The 24,546-nt window shown below is 36.6% G+C and overlaps 1 protein-coding gene across 5 annotated transcripts in view; it reads right to left on the bottom strand.

Moving 5' to 3' along the window:
- The window catches only part of CTNNA3 (catenin alpha 3), a 1,641,479-nt gene that overhangs the window by 749,716 nt on the left and 867,217 nt on the right, over window positions 1-24,546 (bottom strand). For all 5 annotated transcript variants that reach the window (XM_045783571.2, XM_087863076.1, XM_087863075.1 and 2 more), the window contains 2 exons: window positions 11,082-11,162; window positions 1,243-1,395 (listed from right to left, as the gene is read on the bottom strand). In XM_045783571.2, the coding sequence (XP_045639527.1) occupies window positions 1,243-1,395; window positions 11,082-11,162 (234 nt within the window). The remainder of the gene's footprint in view (window positions 1-1,242; window positions 1,396-11,081; window positions 11,163-24,546) is intronic.

Here is a 24,546-nt window from a genome sequence, read left to right as displayed (position 1 = left end):
GCTCCGGCTCTAATTAGTCTGGTCTGGGTTTGTAACTTTGTTTCCATCTAAGGTCAATGGGAATTATAACAGTTAACCTGTCTCACAGAGTTCTTGGGAAGTTCAAAGTAGATTTCAGAGTTGGAGGTAGGTCAGTTTCAGGGCTGAAATGATCTTAGTAATTATCTATTTATCAACTCCTTTCATTTTCTAGATGTGAAAATTAGGACTCAGAGAGTTTATAGTGAAAATGCTAGCTACATGGGAAACTTCCCTCCTAATGGATCTACATTAAAGATATGTTACATAAAATGCTGTGATTCTAATTCAGGTGGTGTCTATTTCTGACTCACAAGTTTTTACAAGCAATTTGAGCCCCCAAACATATTCACCACAAAAGTTCATAGCCAGTATATGAAAGTGTGGCAGTCAGAACACTGAATGATCAATATGGCATGGTGCTGCCAATGAGAGCAGACACTGGCCATAAACAACAGTGCAGTCATACTGACAAGTCCTAGCAGTGTATCAGCTCTGGTATATGAATCTGGTCAAGCACATTTTCCCCTTTCTGCTGCCGATTCCAGGCCTTGTGAGCATTGTCACCTTACTGGTGTTAGAAATCCTTCCATTCAGACTCTCTTATACTGTAGCTGCCTTACTGATCCCCATAATAGAACAGGTTTTATTATTTGTTTCCTAGGAATTATCTAGCATTTTATGGCTCTTTCAGCAATATGCCACCTTGCCCCCAAATTATGGGGCATTTCCATGCTTCCAGCTTCCAAGCAGACGAAATTATAGTTCTATCATCTCCTCTTGCTTGTACTGGGACATGGACCAATCCACTATCCCCACTTATTAATTCCAGTTATTTCTACCCCTGTATATCTGACATTCTTTCTCTATAGTCATGTTACATAGTTGAATATGATTTGAAAGACCGAAGGAGTAATACAGCCATGAAAAGATGGTAGAGAAATAATAAAATGGCATGAAGTAGAGTATTTGATACTTTACTGTTAGAACAGGAAGAAAATATTTGTAAGGATAAAACAAAGTACCTTCATTCAACCAGTTTCTCTGTGTGTGTGTGTGTGTGTGTGTGTAGCTGTGAAAAAAAATATACATTAAAAATATTTAACTTTGCTTAATTTGTAATAAGTTGTCAAAAGTTTTTATCTGAGTACAATTCAACTATAAATGGGGAATGAGAGCTTCAGTCTCCTGGATTTAGAGTTGTTATAGTTCTAGCATGCTTACCTCTATAAGCCTGCTGGTGTGTTCGCGAAATATTGAAGCATATTCTTTTATTTCCTTTTCCCGGCCATTCTTGGCAGCTTCAATGAGAACCAAAAGCGGGACTGTCGTATCCAAAAAGGAGTCCGACACATGATCTATAATAGCCTTACGGAGCTGAGGAGAAATAAAAAAATCACTTTTTTTTTTTCAGGAAATGGTTCATTTTATTTCCTATTTTTACAATCTCAGTAGTTACAAAATTGATCTTACATATTTTTACACAATTTCTAAACTAATAATATTTAAGACTGTCGCGTACAGAGTTAAAACAAACAAAATATCCAAGAAAAAAAAATCACTGAGCAATAGCTCTCTTGTTCCTAAAATGCGCTATTTTTTTCTTAAATTATACTTAGCCCAGAGGTCAGATTATAAGTGATAATAATCAATTTTCCCTCAAAGAAATTGTACTATTGTAATGTTTATGCACGTGTACGAACATTGTACATCATGTATTTTCATAATTACAAAATTATAAAATGTTTTCTGCTTTGTTGGAGGAACTGATGATAAATTTTGATTAGCTAAATTGTAGTCTTCATGGTAATTAAACCAAGTTAGATCACCGATTATGCCAGCTGATAACAGATTAATAGAGCAAGGAGAATAATAAATGAGTTTGATGTCCAATTTTCTTCATCTGCATTAATTGTTCTTGCCCTTACACCTTAAATTATTAAACAAGTATAAAATTCTGCTACAATTAGTTCTTTTAAATTAGATTATGTGTAAGCTCATAAATGACAATCAGGCAATTACTCTATTCAGCAGATATTTTCTGAAATTTAAAACTGCATTGGAAAATTAATGCATTGTATTTATATAATATTAAGTCCTAAAGGATCACAGTATCTTGAAAAGTTTCATCCAACAGTGTCAATGACTATGAATGGCTCCCCAGTTTTTTAGTCATTTAATTTAATAACCTCCTCATTTAATTTAATAACCTCTATACAATAAAACAGAAATGAACAGGTATCAGACAAAAAAGTTATATTTTGCCTTCTGTGAAAATTATATTTTAGAGTATTTTTTAAAACAAATAGACAGTCACCCTAGTTTTGGATTACATGAGAATGCTGGTGTAGCTGCATAAAAAAACAACAACACTATCTTCCTATATTTATAGGATAATAAATCTATAATAATTATAGATTAATGGGAGAAAAAAATAGATGATACATCTTAGGCAGAAGAATTGTGAAATTTTCTGGCTTCTAACAGTTTCACAGAAGCTATGGGAGATCCCCAAGGAAAGAATCTGCTTAGCATACAGAAAGGCAAATCACTAATAGCAACTAATTAATATTGTCTGAGCACTTACTAGGACAGAGTGCAGAGTGCTAAGGGGTTATAAGGCAAGGGGAAGACCTTGAATGAATGAACAATGTGTTTGATGTCCATAAAGACTGAACCAGAGAAGTCAGGTAACAAATCACAAGTTAGGACTTGAGCGGGGGAATTATGTTATGTTAGTTCCAGATACGTAAAAGTAGAAGGAATCTCAGAGGGGGAACAGTCTTCAATTATCATCCCTCCCTTTTATCCTTTTTTTCTTTCATTTATAACCAGGATCTATAGAAGGAGGGCTAAGAGGAGATCTGAACTAAAGATATGCAATTAATAGCCAACATACATATGGGAGGTAATGCAAGCCAAGGAGGCAGATAGGATCATGCACAGTGAGAAGATGTCCAAGAATAAAATCTTAGGAAATATTACCATATATGGGAGTCATGCAGATGGAAGAGCAGGATCTAAAAAGAGACTGAGATGATGGCCAAAAACAAAGAGAGCAAATGACCAACAGCTGAAAGAGAAACTTTCAAATAAATCTATGTCAGTGCTCTCTCCAGATGAACTTATCCTCCCAGATGCAATTATACTACCCACATTACGGACTTGTTGATTCTTCTTTTCTGTGTTATTTGATTCCATTCAATTCAACAATTATTTCTAAACATCATTTCCTTACCTTTCTACCAAGAGCAAGCTATTATGAAATATAGCAAGATGGTCCCTTATAATCTAATAGAGAAGTGAGAGTCATTAAACGTTAAAATAAAGGAAAATCAGGAAACTGACAGCAAAGATATTTCAAAAAGATAATGAGTTTCAGAGTCTAATTTTAAAGGTAAGTTAAATAAAATGAACTAAGACTTGTCTAATAGATTTGACCACTAAGAGGTCATCGATTAACTTAGAGAAATCCGAGCGGAAAAGTAGAAACAGGAGTCTTTTGCAATGGTTTGAAGAATGAATGGGAGATGAGTGGAGGTGGAGACAGTGAGAATAAACTCCTATTTCTAGTAATTTGATTATTACATGAAGAAGCAACACTTGGTATCAACTACATTGAGACACAGGTTTAAAAACTGATGTTTCTCATATAAAAGGCTTTGATGTATGTTTCCATCTACAACTATACCTAAAAAGTTAGACCGTTCTCTTGCGCTTTTAAAAAAAAATACATTTTGCTTTGTCACATACAAAAATCTAGAGAGACAGAGAGTAACTATCATCCCACATTGTGCCAATTTTTGGAAATACTTGAATGCTTACAGCAATCTTACAGCACTGGATACATTTGCTATGGTCTATGCATTTCTATTCTATGATACTACCATTTTTCTTCCCTTTATTTTAATGGTATTTACTCCCTTGTTCTTTTTTTTCCCCCCAAGGTTTTCAGCTATGTTTTTCCTGTTATTCATTCAATCCTTCATTCCATACAGAAGTGCTGAAACATGTTGCAAAGGTGAGGCTTGAAGTACAGCTAATTTACTATTATTAACGAATAAATGAACAAATGCTTTGGCTAAACTATTTTTTAATTAAACCATATTAGGAACACATTTTTTTTTTTACTTTAGTCTAAGATATGTTGCTAAGTACAAAACACAGTGAGAGGGGCGCCTGGGTGGCACAGCGGTTAAGCGTCTGCCTTCGGCTCAGGGCGTGATCCTGGCGTTATAGGATCAAGCCCCACATCAGGCTCCTCCGCTATGAGCCTGCTTCTTCCTCTCCCACTCCCCCTGCTTGTGTTCCCTCTCTCGCTGGCTGTCTCTATCTCTGTCGAATAAATAAATAAAATCTTTAAAAAAAAAAAAACAAAAAACAAAAAACAAAAAAAAAACACAGTGAGAGAAGGTGTACCATGGACATATAACGACTGAAAAATGAGCTTACAAATAAGTTCTATGCCAATGCTTTCAACATTCTGTTGGAAAATGGGCCGAAATTACCTGACATGATACAATTCAAATATAATGAACAAAATGAATCTTCTTTCCCATAGTTGTATACTGCTCTCTAAGGGCAAGGCACCATTCAAGGCAACCTGGGAATGTCAGGATAACAAAGACAGGGCAATATCAGGGAGTGAGAAGTGCCAAAAGAGTTTGATGAGTACCTTTAAAAAAGCACATACAACTGTATGGTAAATAACATAATATAATAAAAAATTATTATAAAAAAAGCACAAACAAATAAACAATTAACTTGGATTGTTGAGGTTAAAAAGCCTTCTGTAAAGAGACATATTCCACTTTAAAAGCTGAATTAGCTGTTAAGATTAGGAGGTGGGAAGTGGAAAGCATAGCATCCTAGAAAAAGACTATCATAAGCGATAAAAAAGAAAGAAAGAAAGAAAGAAAGAAAGAAAGAAAGAAAGAAAGAAAGAAAGAAAGAAAGAAAAAGAAAGAAAGCCTCAAGACAGCACAATAATTTAGTGTGACTAGAACACAGTGATAGAGTAAGGATTAAAACAGGATTTCTTAGGTACAACAGAGGTAATGGAAAGCATTTCAGGTAAAAAGAACAAAATAAGACAAAAAGATTGAAAGATGATGTCTCAACCACTGAACCAGTCTCTGATTTCAGCTGTTGCTATAAGGGAACAATTCCTTGTCCTTTCAAGACATCCCACCTTGAATGCACCCCATGCTTCTCTTTGTTATTCTTTCTTAGGTTCTGTCTCAGCCAAAGCACAGACAGCCTGGAAGTTCTGAAGAGGGAACACCACTGGGAATAACTATCAATCAGTGGAGATGGGAGCGACCGGATAAGATTCCTGGCCCCTATCCATTGGTTAAGCAATCCTGGGAGACATTCTGTCCCTTCTCAGAGGTCCTTAAATTCCTGCTGCCTACAATAGGAATCTCAAACAGCACATTCTTTCCTCCTTCCCTGCAAGTTCTCTTACACTTCCTGTTTCTTATACATGCTTCTTGGAATTTCCTCCTACCTATGCGAGGCTCTGGTCGTAGGACCTGCTGTCAGGGGAATCTAATATAAAATAGATACACTGGTCTGGTAATAATGTTGTTTGGTCATGTTCCAAGTAACAGACTCTGATGTCTTACATAAACTACCCATTGATGATCACACTTTATCTCTTCTGCTTTGCACACTACTGAATTTGATTTTGGCATCCCCTGTACTGTGCTGACTGTGAAAGAGGAATTATTACAAGAGAGGCCTAGAAATGCAAATAGGGACAAGATATGGAATGCCTCGAATGCTATGCTAAGTAATTTTCTTTATATGTTCTGGCATATTCTGACATACGGGATTTTTTTCATTTAAATTGTACACTCACCTATATCTGTGTATAATATGTAAGAAGCCTCTATCTTATTAATTTTCATGTTATTTTCCCATCCAACAGAACAACTCATTCCTTTCACTTGAGTGATATACAAAAAACTTTAAAGAAGAATCCAACATGCCAATGTAAAAATAGGACAACCTTAGAAGCTGTAGCACTAAAATCAGAAGTTAGTGGGAGGCCAATAGGAGTTAGAGGTATGTATTTTCAATAATACCTGTTCGTGGCCAGGCACGAAAGATGTCAGGCACAAAATCAAACTGAGGGGTTTTCCATCTTTTCTCACCACAGTTTAATAAAAGGCTTTGAGACATCAATTTTTCTATTTCCCACTGATGTAAGTGGTTTGGGATCTCAAATAAAATAATATATTTCTCTACAATTGAAACCCAAAAGTGAAAGCTATATGTGAAAACTGTAAGACAGCACTGCCCCCACCACCACTAAATAAGAGAATAGAAAGAATGAAATTGTGAGGGAAAGAGGAATGGAAAGAAAAGAAAGTGTCTCAGAAAAGAATTGTCCTTAGGGAATTAGAAAAAATGATACATGTGTATATTAATGCCATTGTAATTTTAAGTCAAATAGCAAAATGTGACTGTCAAAACTCAATTAACTAATAGCAACTAAATCACCTAATAATTAATTCAATGTACACCTACTGTGTCAACTTAATGATACTTGTATCTTATGGATCATTCATTTTTTTTAAGGATTTTATTTTATTTTTGCGAGAGAAAGGAGAGAGCATGAGTGGGGGAGGGAGAGGGAGAGGGAGAGGCAGAGGGAAAAGCAGACTCTCCACTGAGCAGGGAGCCTGGTATGGGATTCGATCCCAGGACCCTGGGATCATGACCTGAGCCAAAGGCAGACGCTTAACTGACCGAGGTGCCCTGGATTGTTAACATTATTTCATTATGAGGATGATGAAGAGGAGGTATAAGGACATACATATTTTTTTCTAAGTGTGGCACTGATACTACCAAAATGGAGAAGAAATGCATATATCAATTCAACAACTCAGCATAAAAAATCAGTCAAGTTTTTGTTTTGTGTTTTAGCAGAATCCTATTTAGTTTGACATATCTCAAGTCCTTATTTTCGCATTTATGAAACAGGCAATTTTTTTCTCAATATACGCAAATAAAAATTTTAACCTGCCTTTAGTGAAATCAAATGTATGTTTCACTCTGCATAATACAGTAGAAATGGAAATTGCTTTAATTTTTTAAACAAAGAAATGATGCTTAAAGATCTTCCTCCTTTATTAAGAATTGTAATAGGTATGCAGTTTTCAAATAAGTGATGGGGAAGGAGACTAAAGGATGGAAAAAGTTTAATAAAAAAAAACTTGTAAAATAAATAGTAAGGAACAAAAAAATTAGGATGGTTAAAATCAGTTTATTAGGCACTGGAAGTTCTGAGGGTGAACAGGCCATTATCCCCGACCCCTCATATGGTGGTTACAATTTGGGTTGGCTTGGGTGGACTTGGGTTCAAACCTTGGCTCTATCAGTTAGCTAAGTGATGTTCAGTAAATTGACTCACCTGAGAAACTGAGATAATACTATGGCATTATTTCTTGTTTCAGAAATAAAAATCAATCACGTAAAGACTAACGTAAGGAGTTGGTAGAGAGCTTTTCAAAGCACTACTAAATTAAAGACGTTGTTTTAACTATCATTTTAAGAACCTGAAATCCAGTGGGAAGAAAAAATCCATTAAAAAAGAAAAACACATGCAGGATATGATCACTACTATGAAAGAACGACACATGCTGTAAGTGCTCCAGAAAGAAAAAATAATAATTCCAGCTACTGATAATGGCAAAGGTTTCATGGGAGAAGTAGCACGTATGTTAGTCTTGAAGTTCCTAAGGTTGATTAGGGGCTAGGTGGGGGAAGCAAGAGGAGTGGGAAAAGCACTAAGTTAAACAAGCCATATATACAAAGACACATGTGCTTTGGTGGGGGGGCAGGGTGGGAAGTGATGGAACAGTTGGTGAATAGTAAGTAGACTCTATAGTCAGAGAACAGGTCAATGTGCGGTGTGGTGAGGAGGAGGAACTTAGAGAGTGAAAGAGAAGGAACATTATAAATAATGTCAATTAAAGTCATGGCCAAATCACAGAGAACCTGGAATACCATGCCAAGGACTTTTGTCTTTCTTCTCTATGATAACAGGCAAGAAAGTCACAAAGCAATAAGGTTCATCAAAATAAACACTAAGTCACCTTCCAGGTCATTTCATTTTATTGCCCCAAAATGTATAATTTGCTTCCCTTACCCTCACAGATTTGTCTAAGCAATGTATCTCACAAAAATAGCTCCTAGAAATCCAATGATTCTCTGAACCAAAGCCAAAATGCTTCTGTGTTGCTGATGGACAAGCCATGGGTAAGCAAGGAGATCAGATAAATGGGCAAGAAGATGTGTTCTGATTATTGTTTACTAAAAACAAACATGCAAACAAAAACAGATCTACAACAATATATGAACATTAAATATTCCAAAGAAAAATATTTTAAGGGTAGGGACTTTCTTCTTCCTGTGTGAAAGAGTATATATAAGATGCTTAAAACAAACTGCTTGATAAACTTTGCAAGAATAAGAAGAGGTGGAGATGACTCATGTTGCTGTTAAACTAGTTTTTATTATTGCAAAAGTATAAACATCAGGATGGAAAATGAAGTCCTAGGGAGGGCAAGTAAGGATACCGAAAACAAACCATAGCAACTACCTCACTGACACTGAAGACCACAGATGTCTCCAGAGACAAACTTCTAACAATCCCACATCATCCTGTACACACATATCACTTCATGAGGTTCTGTTGGTCCTCTTGACCTGGGGCAGGATTCATGACTATTCTTATCTATAGAATAGGGAAGAAATAGCATTCTGGTAACTTTGGAGCTTAATCATCAAGAAAGTCTGGCAGCTTCCATCTCTCCTCTCTTGGAGCCTTGAACTATCATGCAAGAAATCCAGGCTTGAGAGAGAGAAGTCGCATGAAGGGGTCCTATGAGTTTAGACACCACATGGAGACAGGGAAGAAGAAGAAGCACCGAGGCCTCAAATACCCAGCCCTGAACCCAGACACAGTCACCATTTGACTGCCACTACATGGGAGATCACAAGTGAAAAGTACAAATATGGCCCTGTTGACCCCAACCAACCCACGGAACCATGAAACATAATAAAATGGTTGCTGTTGTTTGTAGTCATTAGTTAAGCATCAATACTTAATCAAAACAATGAATATGTAGACCTATAGAAACTATAGAGAATTTTCATACTTCTGGAACAGCAGTTTTTTACAAGCTGGAAACATCCCTTTACTATAAAGAAAAGTATTAGTAATCCCCCATGTTCTTTCTATATCTCACTGATGTTAGTGAGGGGGAAACACATGTAGAATTGCAAGATAAAATACAAGATGCCTGGTCAAATTTAAACACACTATTTTTAATATAATTATGTCCCATGCAATATCTGGGATGTAATTAAACATGTTCGTTTTTAATGTGAAATTCAAATTTAACGGATCTTGTGCTTTTACTTGCTAAATCTAGTAATCCTACACATAAAGGATTGATTTATCTTGACTTTTTTTTTTAAGTAATAATTCCAAAAGCTTTGGAGGTATAAATGTAGATTAGCATTTTGTTTTAGGCAACAGAGAGGGATGAGGCAGGAATGAAAGACACAATTGTTGATAGCTCACAGAACAGCTTTTCCAAGTCCCAAAAGGAGCAGATGGAGTAGAAATCCTCAAGAAGATGGAGAACAGAAGTCCTGCAATGAAGAGGGATGACGGCCCTTTGGTAAAAGTTCCTGAGTTTAGTATAGGTTATGACCTGGTATAGATTCGATGCCCCTTCCTCCTTAGGCAGGCCATCTTTTCACAGACGTGCATTCTCATCTGCACTATAAGACAAGTTGAGCTAAGTTCTTTTCAATTCTTACATTCCATGATTCTAAGTGCTGACGGTAGAAACAGAATTCACATGAAGGCCATAAAGTTGAGAAATTGGAATTTCCACAGCCCTCAAAATTGTTTGTTTTTTTTTTTTTTTTACAGCTAATATTAACTGGCTGAAGAATCCCTATTTATTCAATTTCCAAATCACTTCTGAATTAAAAGATTACTCAGGCCATTTTACTAAATCTTCCCATTAAACTACAATAATATATTGCATTAAAAGCTTATGGTTGAAAAGCTTTCACCTCTCTTTTATGAGTTAATGGTGACCAAGTTGAAGTTGTACATGAGAAAGAACTCGGTTACTATATAGTAGAAAATAATGGAAAGCAAAGGTCTTTGAAAACAGCTAAGTCTTCATATTTCTGGGGTAAAAAATTTAACTTGTGGCATAATACTGGACTTCTAAATTACCTAATGAAATCCTCCCTAATCCTATGTTCCTGATGACCTAAGGTTACAAAGTAGCCTTAGCTTAATCAGCACCAATTTTTGAAGCATTCTGAAAATAACTGAATGGGCAAATTGGTACCTCTCTGATTACTAGTTGTTTGCTCTAAGTGTATGGATGATAAACTCGGTTTCTAATGTAACAGATCCAATTTACCAACATTCCCTAAAAAGTCACTAGGTAGCAGGTACTGATAAGCATTTCATTTACTCCTCAAAGTCCAATTACATATTATGAATTCCATTTTATAGGTTCAGAGAGGCTCAAAAAGATTAAATTTGGGGAGCCTGGGTGGTGCAGTCGTTAAGCGTCTGCCTTTGGCTCAGGGCATGATCCCGGTGCTCTGGGATCAAGCCCCACATCAGGCTCCTCTGCTGGGAGCCTGCTTCTTCTTCTCCCACTCCCCCTGCTTGTGTTCCCTCTCTCGCTGGCTGTCTCTTTCTCTGTCAAATAAATAAATAAAATCTTAAAAAAAAAAAAAAGATTAAATTTGTCCCCAAGATCACACAGCAGATGAGGGCAAGGCCAGCATTTGAATGTAATTCTGCCTGATATTAAGGCACATGTTCTTTCTTGTACTTTATGTTTGCCACAAGAATGGCTGAGGTATGTAAATATGGAAGGTACCTATTTACTCTTGATGTTTTGTGTTCTAAATTAATTGAAGGACAAAAACAAGAAGTAAATATTCTAGCAGTGGAAAAAGAAGTTCATTTTATATGGTGTTTCTGTCTCCACGCCTCTCTCTTCCCTCACCTGTCTGCGAAGGTCTCTTGTCTTCTTACACATGTTGTCTATTGCAATATTCAGGGTATTACTCCTTTCCTTTTTTCCAGTCTGCAAAAGAGGGGGGGGAAAATGGCATAAGCAATGGTATCAGATTACTCTTTATCACTTAGCAATTTGCTTTCTAAATTTCCTGAAAATAACAGCTTGAAAATTCAAGAATAGGTTTCAAAACTGCTATGATATTGCATATGATTCATGAGCACTTCACTTAAGACCAAGTAGAATGGTGATTAAAGCTCACATTATTTTCTTCTTTAAGCTTCTGTAACATTTCTGATATGGGGCTGGGTTGCATTCAGTGTGGCAGTCGGCACAGCATTCTCTCCAAGAAACTCTGATCTTCATTCTTAACAAGTCGACTCTTTAACCTCAAAGCACGCAATTAGCTTAAAAGCATTAGATGCCCAATTTGTCAACTTCTGTGGGAGTTTCTGAAGTCATTTTCATGGTGTATTGTGTAAGTTATGCAGAGCCATATTGGAGTTTTGCTAAACACCAAATAAAATATGCAGTGCAAATTCATACAATTTGCAAAAGTTGACCACAATTTTAGCTGACAATATTCCAAGAACAAACTGTTTCAAGTAGGAACTGGACGCTGTTTTTGGCTCTTTAAGATAATTTGTGCAACACCTTTTCATTTCTTTAAGCAGAACAGTTCTCTGTTATACCCTTAACCTAAATCTTTAGGCTATTAAGCACACAGAGAGTCACCTTGGTTGGTATTTTCTACATATTACTTTTGTGGGAGACAACTGAATTGAATCTAATCATACTTTTTTCAGTGCTATCTTGTATAAAAAAGATTGAAAAAAAATCATTATGCGATTCACCTCTAAGAAAATTGCTACCATTTAAATTAATAAACTGAAAAGGGCTCTTGAGAGGAGACCTTGAAAATCAGGAAGGTAAGTTTAAGCAGCTGGTAACTGAAGGAGTTTACAGCACAGACTCCATGAAGAAGGAAATTGAGGCAAAGTATAGACCATTAGGCAGTGTGTCATACACTATGCCCAATGACTACATTCACACATAAATCCATACCTTCAAGTGCAGCCACTTCTTTATAAGAAGTTCAAGACCATCTATACTCTACCCCAACCCCTGTTTAGTCCCATCTTCTGTCACATCTTCTCAAGTACTATCCTTCCCAGTAACAATCTTCCTATACATGTATATCTCTTCTCCCACGTTCTTACTTATAATGTACTCTTGACTTCAGCAAGTGTCCACAAAATTACCTGCTGCTAAAATCCTACCTTATCCTCCATGGTTTCCACACAGAGTTCCCCCACCAACTCTCCTCAAGAGTCAACTCTCACCTTTCCTTGTTCCAATAGCATTTTGAAAATTTCCCAATATTTTTTTCTATGCATGTTCATGTCTCCTACAACACTGTTAGAATCTTGATATTGACAAATATAGCTTTTTTTTCTATTCCTGAAAGTAACTTGCAGAGGACTTATTGAGTGTTGTTGATTAGTTTACAAGTGAACAACTTGATTCAGAATACAACATAGTTTTATTAGGAGCCTACCAAATGCCAGGAAGGTGTCATACTAGATTCTTGAGGAGATTTTAGCATTTACCCATCAAGGCACAGCTACAATCCTCTATTAGCTGAGGTCACTGGTACCAACCTAAACCTCAGTTACACCTAGATTTTCTCAGCAATGGTGTTACTGATATTTAAAATGGAAAAAATCACCATCGTTTGAGACTACATTATACACCACAAGATGTTTGGCGTCCATTGGCCCCTGTCTACTAAATTCCAATAATACAGGCTGCAAACATTTCTAGATGCCTCCAAGGGGGAAACAATAGAGGACTACTAAGTCTTTTACCACTTTTTCTTTTTGAGGATGAGTGTGCAATGTGTTCATGATGGAGACTGTATCTAGTGAAAGAAGTGGAGAGGAGAGGGAGGAAGAAATAGAGATAAAGAAAATTCTAGATGTCAGAGCAATAAAAGAAATGGTGGCAATTACCCAGATGAAAGTTGTGGCTACCTTCACAGCTCCTACTCAGCATTATCCATGCTAGCAGTAGAAAATTACGAAAAAGTTAATGCAGAGCCATGGAAGGCAATGGCAACAAACAGATACACAATGGGCTATAAGACAGTATCTAATTTTACCTAAAGAACCTAGCCCGTATTTTTCAGTTTCATGCTGTGTAGCTCTTGGTTGTCTCCTTCAACTTCATGAAAGCAGAGATAGTAAAAGGGGTCAGGAGTGGGACAGGCTGAAGAGATACCTCCCCCTCACTACCCCTCACACAGGACATCAGAAATATAATGAGAGATTCCTGTTGTGTTGACCATAAAAACTCACTAGCTTCTGTGATAAGATTCATCAGAATAACTAAAAGATGTCAACCTTCTCAGAGCAAACAGCAGTGCCATACAAAACTTTAATAAAGGATGACAGGCGGTGACAACCTGATGGGATTAAATAAGGACTATAAAGATGATTTCTTAATTTCTATCCAGAGCTTAATCTTAATTTAAAATGTTTCATTGGGTCAAAGACATTTTGTTTTCTAGGTAATAATAAATAGTGCCTATCACTACAGGAAGTATAAAGTTTTCCCTTCCTCCTTCCCTGTATCCCCACACCGCCACCTTTTTTCTTTTCACCTCCAGCTTTTTATTGGGTCCTTGCTCTATTTACCCAGATTTATTTAACTCAGTCAAGCCATTTTATGCCTCTTTATTCCTTTTGCATGGCATAAAAATAAATAAAGCAAGGAGAAATAGCCCCATCCTGCTTAAAAGCCCTCATTCCTTCTTTTTTCAAAGCCTTAACAAATCATCAAGCAATGAGCTAGGACTGAAGGTGAATTGTGTATGCTGAAGTAAGGAATGAAAGGGCAGGATATTAAAACATAACCACAGGTAATAGTCAGAGACTGCCTACATTCTAGGTGCTCAGAAGAGAGGATGCTTCTTAAAGGAGCCTTGACAGGAGCCACCATTAAGTCAGCACAGCCTTGCTAATGGAAAATGTACTACTCACAGTGGAGTACCAGGGGGGAAAATGCTGAGAAAACACAGCACAGATCAGCACTGTATAGGGAAAGTAATCACATTCCTCATCAGTAAATAAACTGTCAGGAAAGACTTCATTGAAAAGAACAGTTCTGAACATAGATTTCATTCAATGAAATTTCATTAGAAGTATTATGGCATATTATAAATACTATCCCAATGTGATCCAGGCTTATAATCTTAACTATGAGTCTTTCCATCAATTCTGTCTCACCGTTGCTCCCATGTCACACCACAGCTAATTGCATTCTCTCTTGTGGTTCCCTGAAAGCTGCCCACACACATTTGGAAAAAGTTTCTCTATAAAAAAATTTCCTTGAATTATCCTAATTTGAGTGTTCCATCTGTTTTCTGTTGGGACCCTGCTAGGGAAAACTTTCTACACTGTGTTGTCCAACATAATAGCCACGAGTCACATGTGGCTCTTTAAATTTAAATATAAATTAATTAAAAATCAAATAACATTAAAAATTCAATTCCTCAGTTCCTTAAAGTGAGCAAGAGCTGCGTGGGTCTAGTGGTTACTATATTGAATAGCACAGATACAGAATGATTCCCCCACTGCAGAAAGATATATCAGACAGTACTGTTCTAAAACACATCTTTGTTTATTCAAATATATAATGAGTGCCTACTTTTACACAAGTCACATTTTATTTGAGAATAAAATAGTGAGCAATAAACAAACAAAAAAGCCCAACCCTCCAGGTGTTTACTCTAGTAAAGGAATTTAAGGTCTAGGGGCGCCTGGATGGCTCAATACATTATGTGTCTGTCTTTGGCTCAGGTCATGATCTCAGGGTTCTGAGATCAAGCCCCTCCTCTGTCTCCCTGTTTAGCAGGGAGTCTGCTTCTCCCTTACCCTCTCCCTCTCTTTCCCTCTGCCTTTCCCCGCCATGCCCCACCCGGCTCATGATTTCTCCTCTCCACCTCAAATAAATAAATAAAATCTTTAAAAAAAAAAAAAAGCAACTTAAGGTCTCATTATGTTCCTTCTTTGTTCTAAATCCCTTTGGCGTATTCCCACTGTTGATGGAATTAATAACAAATTCTTGATCATGGCATTCAAGTACGCACATGATCTACTCCCATAATTACCGATTTGTTATTAATGAGATACCTTAATGAGCTCTTTATTTTCTATACAATATGATCACAGCTGAGGAACTTTGCCCATGTGAAAAATCTCATTTTGCACTTCTGATCTACCTTTCTGATTATGGACTTCTTTCAAGACTCAACTAAATCACTGAGTTTTACATGAATTTTTTTTTTAGCTTCTCAGATGAAATTACTCACTTCCATGATACTTTTTTATACTGTTTATACTTCTTTTATAACATTTTGTTCAATAAATAATCCCATCTATTCAATACATCTTTATTATCTACTAAATACCAGGCACTATAGTAAGGACTGATGATACATTAGACCTAACGCCTGCCTTTGAGAAGCGCACATCGCATGTTAGAAACAAACATAAACACAGTATTTAATAGAGGTATCCAGGGTAATCCATGGATCAAAGGGAGCAGCACTCCCATTAAGAATGAGGGAAAGATTCCTGAGAAGGTAACAGTTGAATATTGAAAGACATGTAGGAGTCAGCCAGGCGAAGAGAGAAGGCCTTTCTAAGGGGACAGAGATAGATTGAGCAAAGGCAAAAGTCTTTAAAGAGTATTTGGTAACTAGTATAAAAAGTGTGAGGGGAAGCCAGATCCTGGAGGTTGTTGCCACATTAAGAAATGAGTCTGATCCTGCAGACCACTGGGTGTCACAGTAGTTAAGCCATTGAGTGACACAGAATGACCATCATTCAAATACGTCAATGTGGCTGGAGTCTGCATAATGTATTCAAGGATAGGAAGAACAGAGACAGGCAGAGGAGTCAGACAATTGCAGCGAAAGGGCACAGAAAGACAAAAAGTGTTAAAATTAATGCATTGGCAGTCAGGATGAAGAAAATCAAGAGATTTAAGGACTCTGACTGAGTACACTGAAGAGGATGATGACTGGCAGATGCTCAGGGTGGGTAAAGAAAAGAGGACAATGGAGGCTGGTGTGCAGTCTTCCAGCAGGGATGACTGGTTAGATAATGGTGTTGAATTGGTCATTTTAAAGGGAAAACCAGGTCAATACAAGGATGATGATACCAGTTTTGGAATTGCTGAAGGGCTTGTGAAGAGCTCACTTCATTACTATTTGCCCTATGGTTAACTGCTTACCTGCATGCATCTCTCAGCACAATATATGATCCTTGAGGGAGAGAAACTCCTCACACACAATTTTTCCCTCATGGCATCTATTACAGTGCTTTGCACATAGTAGAAACTCAAAACTTATTTGTTGAATAAACAGATAAAAGAAAGACTGGATAAAGGTAATATTTGGCAAATTCCATAACATCTCTGGGCCTTACTTTCCACACCCATAAAATGAAGATTTGCCCTGAATTGCTCCTTTATTCCTTTCTAACTTTAAAATTCTGTAGAAGAGCCATAATTTCTAGAAAGAAGAAGATAGAATAATATGTTACTTCTATTGTACAAGTTTTTGCATAAACAACTGTTAAAAATGTGCTGGGAACATATGTATATTATAAATCTGTAATGGTACAAATAAAAGGAGACATTTGAAGTAGGAAGGTCATGATGTTGACCTCAAAAAAAACTATGAAGCTTCAAATACTAAGGGATAAGGTTTAAAGAAAATGAAAATTTATCTAATTCATAATCAAATGAAAATGTTATCAGTGCAGAGAAGAGCCCTGTATGGAACTGAAACAACAAGAAAAATGTTTTTGTTGTTGTTTTGTTATTTTTTATTTTTTTAATGTGTGCCATCATATTCATCCTTTTAAAATGACACATTTCCCTTTAAATGGAAAACCTTCATTTCATGCTAAAGATGAAATACGATGCCCTTAAATTAGTTCTTCTCTGCAGAAATAGCTTTAAAAATATTTTATGCGTAACACTTAGCAGAAGCATAGATTCTAGTCCACATTTTTCAGGCATGAAAGACATACAAACAGACAAGCATAAAAAAATGAAATCTATTCTAGAATGCCACTGTACTGAATGGCATGTCAGGAAAACATCCTGACAGGGTATACTAAAAAATGTTTCTGAAAGAAAGTCTGTGCTATAAAAATAAAACTAAAACAAATAAAAATTAACTTTGAGACTTGAAATGAGGTTTTTAAAAATAACTTCATCAAGGAAATAGGTTAAAGATTCCAAGTGTCTTGAACTTCTGTATTGTTGAGGAAGTAAGATTCCTCCCCAGGCAAATGCCTGCTGGGGTGGGACTCAGAGTCAGTGAGAGGGAATTCAAATTGTCAAATATCTGCCACAGCAAAGTACTTTACATTTATTGTCTCAAATGCCATTCGCAATAACTGTTCACACATTTACATATGAAGACACTGAGGCTCAGTAAATTTAAATATCTTACCCCAGGAGGAAATGCAGTAAGTGGAAGGATCAAATTGAGCTGAGTCTAATCTGAGGCTTTATCCACCATACTGTAACGACTTGAATGAGTTGTAACTTAAACCCAAATTAATATTTTATGTAAATTATATAAAGTCATTTCTTAAAAATAAGGAGCAGAATCACATGGAAGTTTGTGGAGATGGTTAAAACTGTGTTTGAATCTATGCTCTATCATTTGACAGCTATGTGTCCTTAGTCAAATTACTTAACCTCTTCAACTCTTGGTTTCCTTACTTATAAAAATGGAAATAATAAGCATTATATTATAGGGTTATTATAAGGAATTAAAGATGAAGGATATGCAAGGTCTGGCAAATAAGAAAGGCTCAAGAAACGTTAGCAGTTATTATTATACTTATCAATAGTGTCACCATTGTTACTAACACTTGCATTTCCCGAACTACACCAGCTGGCTGATTTCCCTATTTTTTCAAACACTAAACCTTTATACTGGAATGTTCTGCTCTCTTCTTTTTCAGAATTCTTACTTCATAACTCGAGATTCAATTTAAGCACCTCATCTTCTATATCCTCTTTTTGACTTTCCTCAATAAAAAATAAAACATAAAAAATAAAAACCCCTCTCATTTGTGTTTCCACAGTTTTCTCTACACGTTTCAATTATAACCCTTGCAAAATGTTTGCCACCTTTTATTTATACTCTGCCTCATCTTTTCAATGGTCAAGTCTTCACTCTGTAATCTTAGTGTCTACCAGTGTTCAGCACTCAGCTAATGGCTGTAGATAAAATAAATAAATGGAAAAGTGACTAACTACACTCTTATAGATAGTAAGTAATATTCAGTTTTATTAATAAAATTAGTATTTATATTTTAACAAAAGTAATTAATGTTCACCCTATTAGCTGTTAAATATTCTATTCAATCGCTGTTTTTATTCACAGATTATTGTTGTTATTTCCTACAAGAAGGTACAACATACAGTTGGTATGAGGATGAAATCTAATCTGCGGATCAGAACATGGGAGACGTGAAGTAAACTCCCTGGGTGGCCCTAACTAAGCTGAATCACCTCTCTTGGCCTCAGTCTCTGCATCTGTAAATGGAGGCCATTGCACTAAATGATCTCCAGAGTCCCCCGCCCCGGCTCTAAGAGCGTGTGGTGCTGGAGTTCTCCGTTGATGTACAGTCTAGTACATGTCTAGTCAAGTAATGAGAACACAGCACTGGCTCCGGTCGCAGGTGTCCTCAGACCAGAGATTCTTATGCCAGACTGCAGGATTTCAACAGACACACAACAAACATGAAAGAAATATTCATGGGTTTACACTACAATAAAATTCAAATTGTTTTACTGGGGATGCTACTAACCAATCTTAAATCACAGGAACAGATATAAAACATAGGCTTCTCTTTTAAAGGTCTTGCCATGGAAATCAGTCATATACAAATGTCCAAGTGCAGATGCAAAGAGCATTCCCAGTGACCAGTAAGTAACTTTGCAAGAGACTGAAGAGTCAGGAGAAACCTCAGACTTTATTTCCCACTGGGTCTGGCACTCTTTCCACCTCAAGCTATTTTCTTTTGTGATAACAGGCCTCCATCCCTGCCTCCCATTTCCCTTCTCTTCCTGCTAGAGTTTCTTGTCCTCCATTCAACCCCAGCAAACTCTGGAACTGATACTGTTCTTAATTGGGAGAAATTGAAAAGACAGAGTTTATTAATTTCAGTGATTCAGCATTAAACTAAACTTGCTGTGACCCCTATTCTAATGTGTTTCAGATCTTGCCAGCTCCTAGGTCAGTGACTATTCCTATAAATCACGCTATGATTACTAGTAAATGAAGGGAATATATTCAAAATTGAAGGTTTTCTTAGGTTCAGGGCAGGATCCAAAATATTGTGTACATTAATGGTTTCTAAAGACTCATCTCAGGACTCATGAGGTAAAAAGGCAGTAATACAGATACCGGAGTTATTTAACCATAAAAGCTGTCTTTTAATCTGAAAGTATTTCTGTTTTTTTATGTTAAAGGTTTTGATATTTCTTTTATAAAATGATGGCTTTATTTAATGGTACAATATGTTTTATTTTTATAACATCTTTGACAGAACAAAGTAATAGAAAACCTGTCAGTTTCACAGGTTTTATCTGTGTGTGTGTGTGTATGTGTGCATTCTTTGTTGTTTCTGTTTGCATAAATCATAGCTTTGGGGATTAATGGTTTAAAACAAAGAAATAAGAAGTCTGCCTAATCACAGTCAAAATTGACTAAATCAGTCAGTTGTGGCATTGGCATATAAACAGATTAAAATAATATCTGTGCTTGGGGTACCTGGGTGACTCAGTGGGTTAAACATCTGCCTTCAGCTCAGGTCCTGATCCCAGGCTCCGGGGATGGGCTCCCTGCTCAGCGGGGAGCCTGCTTCTCCCTCTCCCTCTGCCCCTCCCACCCCCCACTCATTCTCTTTCTCAATTTCTCAAATAAAAAGAAAATCTTTTTAAAAAAAAAATAATATCTGTGCTTTTGAAACTGGACTTATTTTCTCAGCTTGTTCAGAACATTTTATATCAATAGCATTGCATTTAATATAACATTTGTGTTAAACTGCCATTGAAAGTAATGTAATAGTAGAATCAGATAGATAGTCTTCAAATCTTAATTCCAAGACTGATTAACAAAGTGACCACATGCCAGTCATGAAAAGTAAGCTTCAGCTTCCTCATCTATAGGCTGTAGATGGCAATACCTGCTTTAGGGGTTGTGTGAATTAAATAAAATAAATGTACAGAAAGCGTGCAAGGCAGTCACTGCCTTATAGCTGACATTTAATACATTTTCTTTATTAGCAGTAAAAATACTTGTATGTAAGATCGCTGGGGGTATAGAGCATAAATTATTTTATTCGCTGCTAAATTTCCAGCAGTGCTTGGCCACAATAGAGGCTCAGTATTTTCTGATTTGAATAATTGTGTAAAAATGATTGAACTGATAAGTAAATGAATGAACATATGAAACAGGATATAGATCTACTTAAGGAGGATTTACTATGGTTATCAGAAAAATTGTGGAGATCGTGTTACATAGTACCGAGTCCTTGAAAATAGTATAGTCTTCAGAACAGTCAATGCAGACAAAATACAGACAGGTAGGCCCAAGTTCGCAAGACCTCTAATTTCAATTAATGGTTACGTTGTGTATCATGCCTTTACCGACACTTCATTTTCCAAAATCCCTTTGTTGAGTCATTGTCAGAGATTGTTAACATATTTCAGAAAGAGATCTAGCTCATTCTGGAAATCTTTTTAATTTTGTGATGCTTGACCCAGCAGCCAGCTTCAGGAGCCTGCCTACCAATAAAGACAATAGCCGTGAATACTAATAAAAGAATATCTGTAAGAAACTGGAAGGCGGTATTTTTATGCTGTCAATTACAACTTGACTTCTTATGGCAAAGATCCTCTTTTATCATATTAGAAGCCACTACCAGAGTCTAACAAGTACTGACATGGCATTATTACACATAGTCCAAACAAATTATTTTCTATCTTTTCAATGGAACCACTGTTCTCTAGCAATTTTTCTGTCTCTACAATGCTTTGGGAGGTTGAGTATTAGAACAACACAGATCTCATTAAAATTTTTCTTGTCATTTCTCCACTTTCTTAAGTATAATCCTTATTCTTTTTATTTCCTGAGTCAGGTTTTCACGGTTTAATTATACTCCCTATGTCAAATTTCAGCCAACAGTGAGCTATATAAGGTTCATTATAGAATATCTAACAGTTTCTCTATGGCCCATGCATAAGAAATATAGACCAGATAGATTTCCACTCTTCTGATTATGGTTTTCACTTTCACCATTAACTGCCTTGCAGACATGTTTCTTTTTAACACTATAAGATAAAAATACAACAGACTTATTCTTAATGTTTAAAATAAACACTTTCTATCATTGCTAACTTCAATTAGCACTTTCAAAGTTCATAAGTCAAAGAGTCTCAGATTCTGTGGCATGGAGAAAAGTTAAATACAGACAGGTTACACTTTAACAACAGGGATGGAGCTGGAATGTGCTATGCTAAAAGAAATAAGTCAGAGAAAGACAAATACCATGTTATTTCACCCGTATGTGAAATTTAAGAAACAAAACAGATGAACATAGGGCAAAGAAAAAAAAAGACAGAGGGAGGCAAACCATAAAATAGACTCTTAATTATAGAGAACAAGCTGAGAGTGGCTGGAGGGGAGATGGGTGGGAGATGGGCTAGGTGTGTGATGGGCATTAAGGAGGACACTTGTGATGAGCACTGGGTGTTATACGTAAGTGATGGAATCACTAAATTCTACTCCTGAAACTAATATTACACTATCTGTTAACTAACCATAATTAAAATAAAAACTTGAAACATTAAAAAAAGAGATAGGTTGCACCTTAAAGAAACTTGGCATATGAAAAAAAAATTCCTTCAAAATACACTAGCAGGTAATAATTTCTTTATAATTAAAATTTATTTGCAAAAAATATATAATATAAATAGAGTGTCTTCTTAGCCTATTGAAAATATTTTTTCTTATAAAACTTGATCTGTGCATACATCTTTAACAGAAAAAAATCTCGTAAACAGGATCTAACTTACAGGCAGTCAAAATAAATATTGATCTATATTGTGTAAATTGAGAAGAACCAATGACTCCTACTTGAAAATATTATCTTTCTCCCCATACTCCCACTTCCAGACCCTACCAAATATATGAAATTTTCCATTTCTCTTTTTATTTAAAATATTTAGTTTTAATTAAAACACCAAGATGCACATAAAGGAATTTCACACTGATGTGCCAGACCAAGATAATGATTTTCAAAAGAAATATTTAAAAGCCAGTTATATGACTCTGAAACCTGAAACCTTAAATCTATAACAAAGATAGAAAGGCCAAAATGTGTGGAGACTGGGTAAGATTTTATGGAAAGAATTCATATGAACAAAGCTAATCTAGAATCCACATCCTCCTCCTACATCCTTGGTAAGAGGATGATAAAAGAGACTTCAGTGGGACCATAATTAGTACGGCAGGAGTCCCTGGCAGCTGAGATTCAGTGGGCAAGTGTAAACTCTATCGGGAGAAATCTACCCCATGAGAGGTGGCTGGCTAGTTGCTGGTGAATAAATAGAAGAGGTAACTGAATTCCAATGTCTGAACGTTTGCTATGCTCCGGGTATGAGCCTCATGCAAAAGACAACTGGTCTGGGATCATCTTGGTTTTTGCCCAAGATCAGTAAATAAATTTGCCTAGATTAGTAAATAAAGAGGAGTTATAGAAGCTGCAAGATTTTGAGGATAAGCTGTCAGCTTTGGGAGAAGCTACCACTCATATCAAGGGAATTATAGGTAAAATCTGGACCTCCAAGGAACTCATGAAATTGCTTGTGCCTGGTTTTTCCACTTGCCCCTCCACATCCACTCACCACCCCTTGTCATCATACCCTCTGCCCCTACAGTCCAGATTGCATACAAATGCTCCCTTGTTTCCTGCTTTCAAGTGGATTTGGACAATGAAACGCATAAAAGGGTGGGAGGAGAGTAAGGTAAGGTATTTATTTTCCTATTGCTACTCTGAGGGGTTGCTGTAAGTTGACTATGTTCCTCTTTTGAAGACTGCAGGTCTTGTCAGGCAGCATTCTTCATATAGACACCCCCTCAGGATCCAGGAACCACCCCCTCACTTGTTCCTTCAGGCCTGGATATGGGTGGGCTCCCTGCAGTTGCTATGTTCCATCCCTTGTTGGATTCCCAACCTTGCCCACACCTATGTAAATAAGCCTTTTAATAAATTTCCCTTAAATTACCAGCTTGGTGTACCATGTTTTCTCTTGCTGAGACCCTAACTGTCAGAGCAAGCCTAGGGGAAAAGTCAGCTTTTAACATCCAGAGAGCCAGCAATAACTTTCCTATTCCTCTTTCTCCTTGCTTCATGCCAGAAAAGGGAGAAAAAAAGAGAAAGCCAATAACTTCTCTTTTCCAGTTACTGATTTCCTACTTGCAAAAGGCCCAAACTGTGGGAAATTTGGGCCCAATTTAAATCAAGATACAAGTTTTGACAATTGCATTTTAACTACTACTTAGAAGAAAGGAAGCAACACAAAAGACCTAAGATAACTAGAATAAATTTGAGATTTCTTGATTTTTCATCCAGGGTTAGGGGAAGAACTTACCCCACTGTATAAAATTAAAGGAATAGTGGGGCCACACCAAATTAAAAAGCTTTTAGGGGCGCCTGGGTGGCACAGCGGTTAAGCGTCTGCCTTCGGCTCAGGGCGTGATCCCGGCGTTGTGGGATCGAGCCCCACATCAGGCTCCTCTGCTATGAGCCTGCTTCTTCCTCTCCCACTCCCCGTGCTTGTGTTCCCTCTCTCGCTGGCTGTCTCTATCTCTGTCAAATAAATAAATAAAATCTTTAAAAAAAATAAATAAATAAATAAAAATAAAAAGCTTTTACGCAGCAAAGGAAACCATCAGCAAAACGAAAAGGCAACCTACTGAATGGGAGAGAATATTTGCAAATGATATACTCAATAAGGAGTTAATATGCAAAATATATAAAGAACTTATACAACTCAAAATCAAAAATCATAAATAAGCAAATATAAAAATGGGCAGAGGACCTGAATAGATATTATTTTCCAGAGACATATAGATGGCAAACACGTATGAAAAGATGCTCAACATCACTAATCATCAGGGAAGCGCAAATCAAAATCATAGTAAATTATCACCTTACACCAGTCAGAATGGCTAGAACCAAAAAGACAAGAAATAACAAGTGTTGGCACAGACGCAGAGAAAAAGAAACCCTCTTGCACTGTTGGTGGGAATGCAAACTGGTGTAGCCACTGTGGAAAACAGTACAGAGGTTCC

The sequence above is a fragment of the Ursus americanus genome, chromosome 6, assembly GCF_024610735.1.
Source record: "Ursus americanus isolate L20-20 chromosome 6, mUrsAme1.1.p, whole genome shotgun sequence".
Taxonomy (NCBI): Eukaryota; Metazoa; Chordata; class Mammalia; order Carnivora; family Ursidae; genus Ursus; species Ursus americanus.
The sequence above is the reverse complement of the archived record's forward strand: the minus strand, read 5'-3'. Positions and strand labels throughout refer to the sequence as shown.